The 3,146-nt window shown below is 60.1% G+C and overlaps 2 protein-coding genes across 2 annotated transcripts in view; one reads left to right on the top strand and one right to left on the bottom strand.

The window, feature by feature from the left end:
* The window catches only part of BAIAP3 (BAI1-associated protein 3), a 9,602-nt gene extending 8,401 nt beyond the window's left edge, over positions 1–1,201 (top strand). The window contains exons 31-32 of the mRNA XM_010836619.1: positions 10–397; positions 1,116–1,201. Of these exons, the coding sequence (XP_010834921.1) occupies positions 10–161 (152 nt within the window). The 3' untranslated portion in view covers positions 162–397; positions 1,116–1,201. The remainder of the gene's footprint in view (positions 1–9; positions 398–1,115) is intronic.
* TSR3 (TSR3, 20S rRNA accumulation, homolog (S. cerevisiae)) overlaps positions 1,100–3,146 on the bottom strand; it is a 2,530-nt gene continuing 483 nt past the window's right edge. Inside the window, exons 3-7 of the mRNA XM_010836609.1 lie at positions 3,084–3,145; positions 2,532–2,725; positions 1,958–2,134; positions 1,739–1,802; positions 1,100–1,494 (exon numbers count right to left, since the gene is read on the bottom strand). Of these exons, the coding sequence (XP_010834911.1) occupies positions 1,314–1,494; positions 1,739–1,802; positions 1,958–2,134; positions 2,532–2,725; positions 3,084–3,145 (678 nt within the window). The 3' untranslated portion in view covers positions 1,100–1,313. The remainder of the gene's footprint in view (positions 1,495–1,738; positions 1,803–1,957; positions 2,135–2,531; positions 2,726–3,083; position 3,146) is intronic.

Genomic DNA, 3,146 nt, shown 5'->3' with positions numbered 1-3,146 from the left:
ACTGAGCAGTGAGGGCGGGTCCAGCAGGACTGACACCGCCCCCGCCCCCGCCCGCAGTGAGGTCCGCGCTTCGGATGCTGGAGGGTCGCCCCAACAAGGAGGCGCAGGAATTTGTCAAGAGGCTCCGGGAGCTGGAGAAGTACATGGAGGCGGACCCCTGAGCCCTGCGGGTGAGAGCCAAGCCCTCCACACGTCCCGCGCTGTTGTCTCGCCTTGTGGTCAGCTCTGTGCAGCTGGGCCATGGCGCCCTGTCCCGCTTCATGGTGTGTGTTCCGTGGCTGGACTCCCCGGCTCCCTTCTGCCCCACCACGTCTGTGCGGTGTGTGCTGTGAACTGTGCCCAATAAGCCCTACCCTACTGGATCTGGACAGCCGACTGGACGAGCCCTGGCCACCAGGTGAGCTTCCCATTTCCCCTCAGGTTCCACGGCCTCAGGGTGGGAGGACCCTGGTCTTAAGGCAAGGTTCTCAGTTGGGGGCCTTGCCCCCAGGGGACGTTAGGCAGGGGGGATCAGTCACACCTGGTGAGTGAGTGGTGGCTGTGCTGTTGGCATCAGTGGGTAGAGGCTAGAAGTGTGGTTTGACATCCTGCCATGAGCCCTCCTCCCAACATAGAATTGTTCACCCGTAAATGTCACCAGTAACCAGGGAAGACCTCTGTCCTGGGCCTCTCTGGGGTCAGGGCAGAGTCTCCCTAAGCGGAGAGGCTGGAAGGTGTGAGTTTGGAGTCTGGACAATCCAGGCCTCAGAGGGAGAGGTGAACACCCGCAGCGCCCCCACCTTCTCTGGGGATGCCCCCCGCTCCAAGAGGGCATATGGAAGGGGTTCTCCTGAGAGCTCCACAGGTCTCCAGTCCCCACCCAGCCCACAGGCCCAGGAGAGGGACCTCTGCGGTCATTGTGGGAGGCTGAGGATGTCACGCCAGGCTGATTGGGTTAGTGTAAGGCACTCTGTGCCAACTGTCTGGCCATCTCCTTTTCATGAATGCACAGCGTCCACACAAGACCTACCCAGGGGTCCCATCTCTACACCCCAGGCTCTCTAGGCAGGATGTGGCTCACTAGAGGCTGAGTGCCAAGAAGCAGAGGCTCACGCGGGGGTCTTCTTGGCTTGCAGCTTCATTGGGAGGGCTCTGAGGCAGGACCCAGAGCAAGGCTGGGTAAGAAGCGCCGGGAAAGAACCCAGTCAGAGTCCAGTCCTGCTCGCAGCTGCACGGCCTGAGGCCACCAGGCCCGTCTGTGTTCCCACAAGCTCCACTGCCATCTCCAGATGTCCTCGTCACTCCGCCTCCAAAAATACACACCTCTGCAACTTTCAGTCTCTCTGCCGTTTCTTGATTCCTTTCCAAATCTCTGTGGGGACCCTGGCTTCAGCCCCTTGCTCAGCAGTCTCCTCCTCTTCTGGGCTGCTGCTGCTGTCTCCCCCACTGTCAGGGTCAGGCCCAAGTTCCTCAGACTCATCTTCAGTGTCACTGTCAGCACCATCTCTGGGCAGCCTAAGAGAGAGGGGTATGTCCACTGGCCTCCCCGAAACACCTACTCACTCACCAGAGCCCCCAAGCTGAGGACAGATTCCTACTCCCCATCCTCTCAAAGTGGAAACCCCTCCAGCTTCCCTTCTCTGCAGTCAGAAAACCATCCTGATGTTTAAGACAGTCCCCAACCCTGCAGAAGGAGGGGCTGAGATCAGAGGTGGAGGAGAGCCTTGAGTCAAGGCTATCATGATGCTGGGGGACCTACCGGGAGCCAGTCATGGGCCGATTGGGGTTTGCAAACTCTCGCCCTGAGTCCACATCAAAGGGATCTGAATGGAAGAATCAAGGAGGAAAGCGGCCTGAAGTAGGAGTCTCACAGCTGTGGCAGGAAGGTCTTCCCAACCCCGGGGCTTCTCAAGGGAGGGGGCAGGCCTGGAGGGTCCTGGCTCCCACCTGGGGGGTAGGTGTCCCTGCCAGGCCTCACCGATTTCCTCCTCTTCGGGGTGCTCCTTGGCTTGGGCCAGGAACTCCTGCTCTGCATGCAGCACCTCCTCTGGGCTGCTGCAGGCCGCATATTTGTCCAGAAGCTGGCGGTTCAGATCCAGAAAGCCTTTACCCCACTTGAATTTCCGCAGCAAAATGACAGCGAGGTCTGAGAAGCCTGTCGGTACAGGAAGCCTATGGATGTAGACAGTCCCTCTCCTGCCCCCCAGGAACTGAGAGTCCCGCCAATACTGGCCCACAGCCCTCTGCAGCCCACCAGTCCCTCTCCCCACAGGGCGTCTCACGGGACTGCCCGTCTGAGCCTCCGTGTGGACCTTAAGTTCTCAGGGGATGAGCTGGGTTAACAGGGCTCTGGGGGCCGTTGTGCCCTGACGACAGCCTGACAAGCGCTTGGAGGCCAATGGTCTGTTCTGTCTCCACCTCCGCCTCTCAGGGAGAGGACTAAAGTGGGAGCTGGGAGGAAACCCTGGCCACCACCCAGCACATGGTCAGGCTCCTCCCGGGACTGGCAGCAAAAGCACACCAACTCCCAGCTGCCAGGCCCTGACACTCACCCAGGATGCAGAAGGTGGCAGCAAAGGCCTCCACGCAGGACAGCCTGCAGGGCCGGCCATAGTTCACAGGGTTGGCAGCCACCAAGTGGGGCAGGAGCCGCAAGTGGCTCCCACGCATCTTCCCAAATGGAGTCTCATCCAGTCTGGCCCAGGAGCAGTCGATGACAGCGACCCCAGACCGTGCCACCAAGTGTCTGCCAAGAGCAGTGTAGGGCTTGGTTCTGGGTTTAACTGGGTGCTGGCCCCAGGGCAGCTATGTCCTAGGAGACTGGCCGCCCTGGGGATTCAGGGGCATCATTCAAGGACTCTCAAGGGCTAAGCATCTGAGGCAATTGGGGGAAAGCTGTTCCTCCATGAGGCTTTTATTCACTCAACAAATGTTCACTATTGCCTGCTACCTCCTGGGTTCTGTCCTAGGCAACGGGGGCCAACTAGACAGATAACACAAACAGGTGAGCCCTGAAGGGAAAGATGCGCCAAGGCTGGGCGCTAATTAAGAAGAGTCCGAGCAGGCCCACTCCGTTTCCCCGCACCCAGTCCTCTCGAGCCTACCTGTCTGCGGGGGACACGTATTGGGAGCCCACGGGGCTGAGCACGAGGCCGCCGAACCTGTGG

This window comes from Bison bison, unplaced genomic scaffold (assembly GCF_000754665.1).
Source record: "Bison bison bison isolate TAMUID 2011002044 unplaced genomic scaffold, Bison_UMD1.0 scf7180017845683, whole genome shotgun sequence".
Classification (NCBI taxonomy): domain Eukaryota; kingdom Metazoa; phylum Chordata; class Mammalia; order Artiodactyla; family Bovidae; genus Bison; species Bison bison.
Note: the sequence above shows the minus strand (reverse complement) of the source record. Positions and strands in the feature narration are given on the sequence as shown.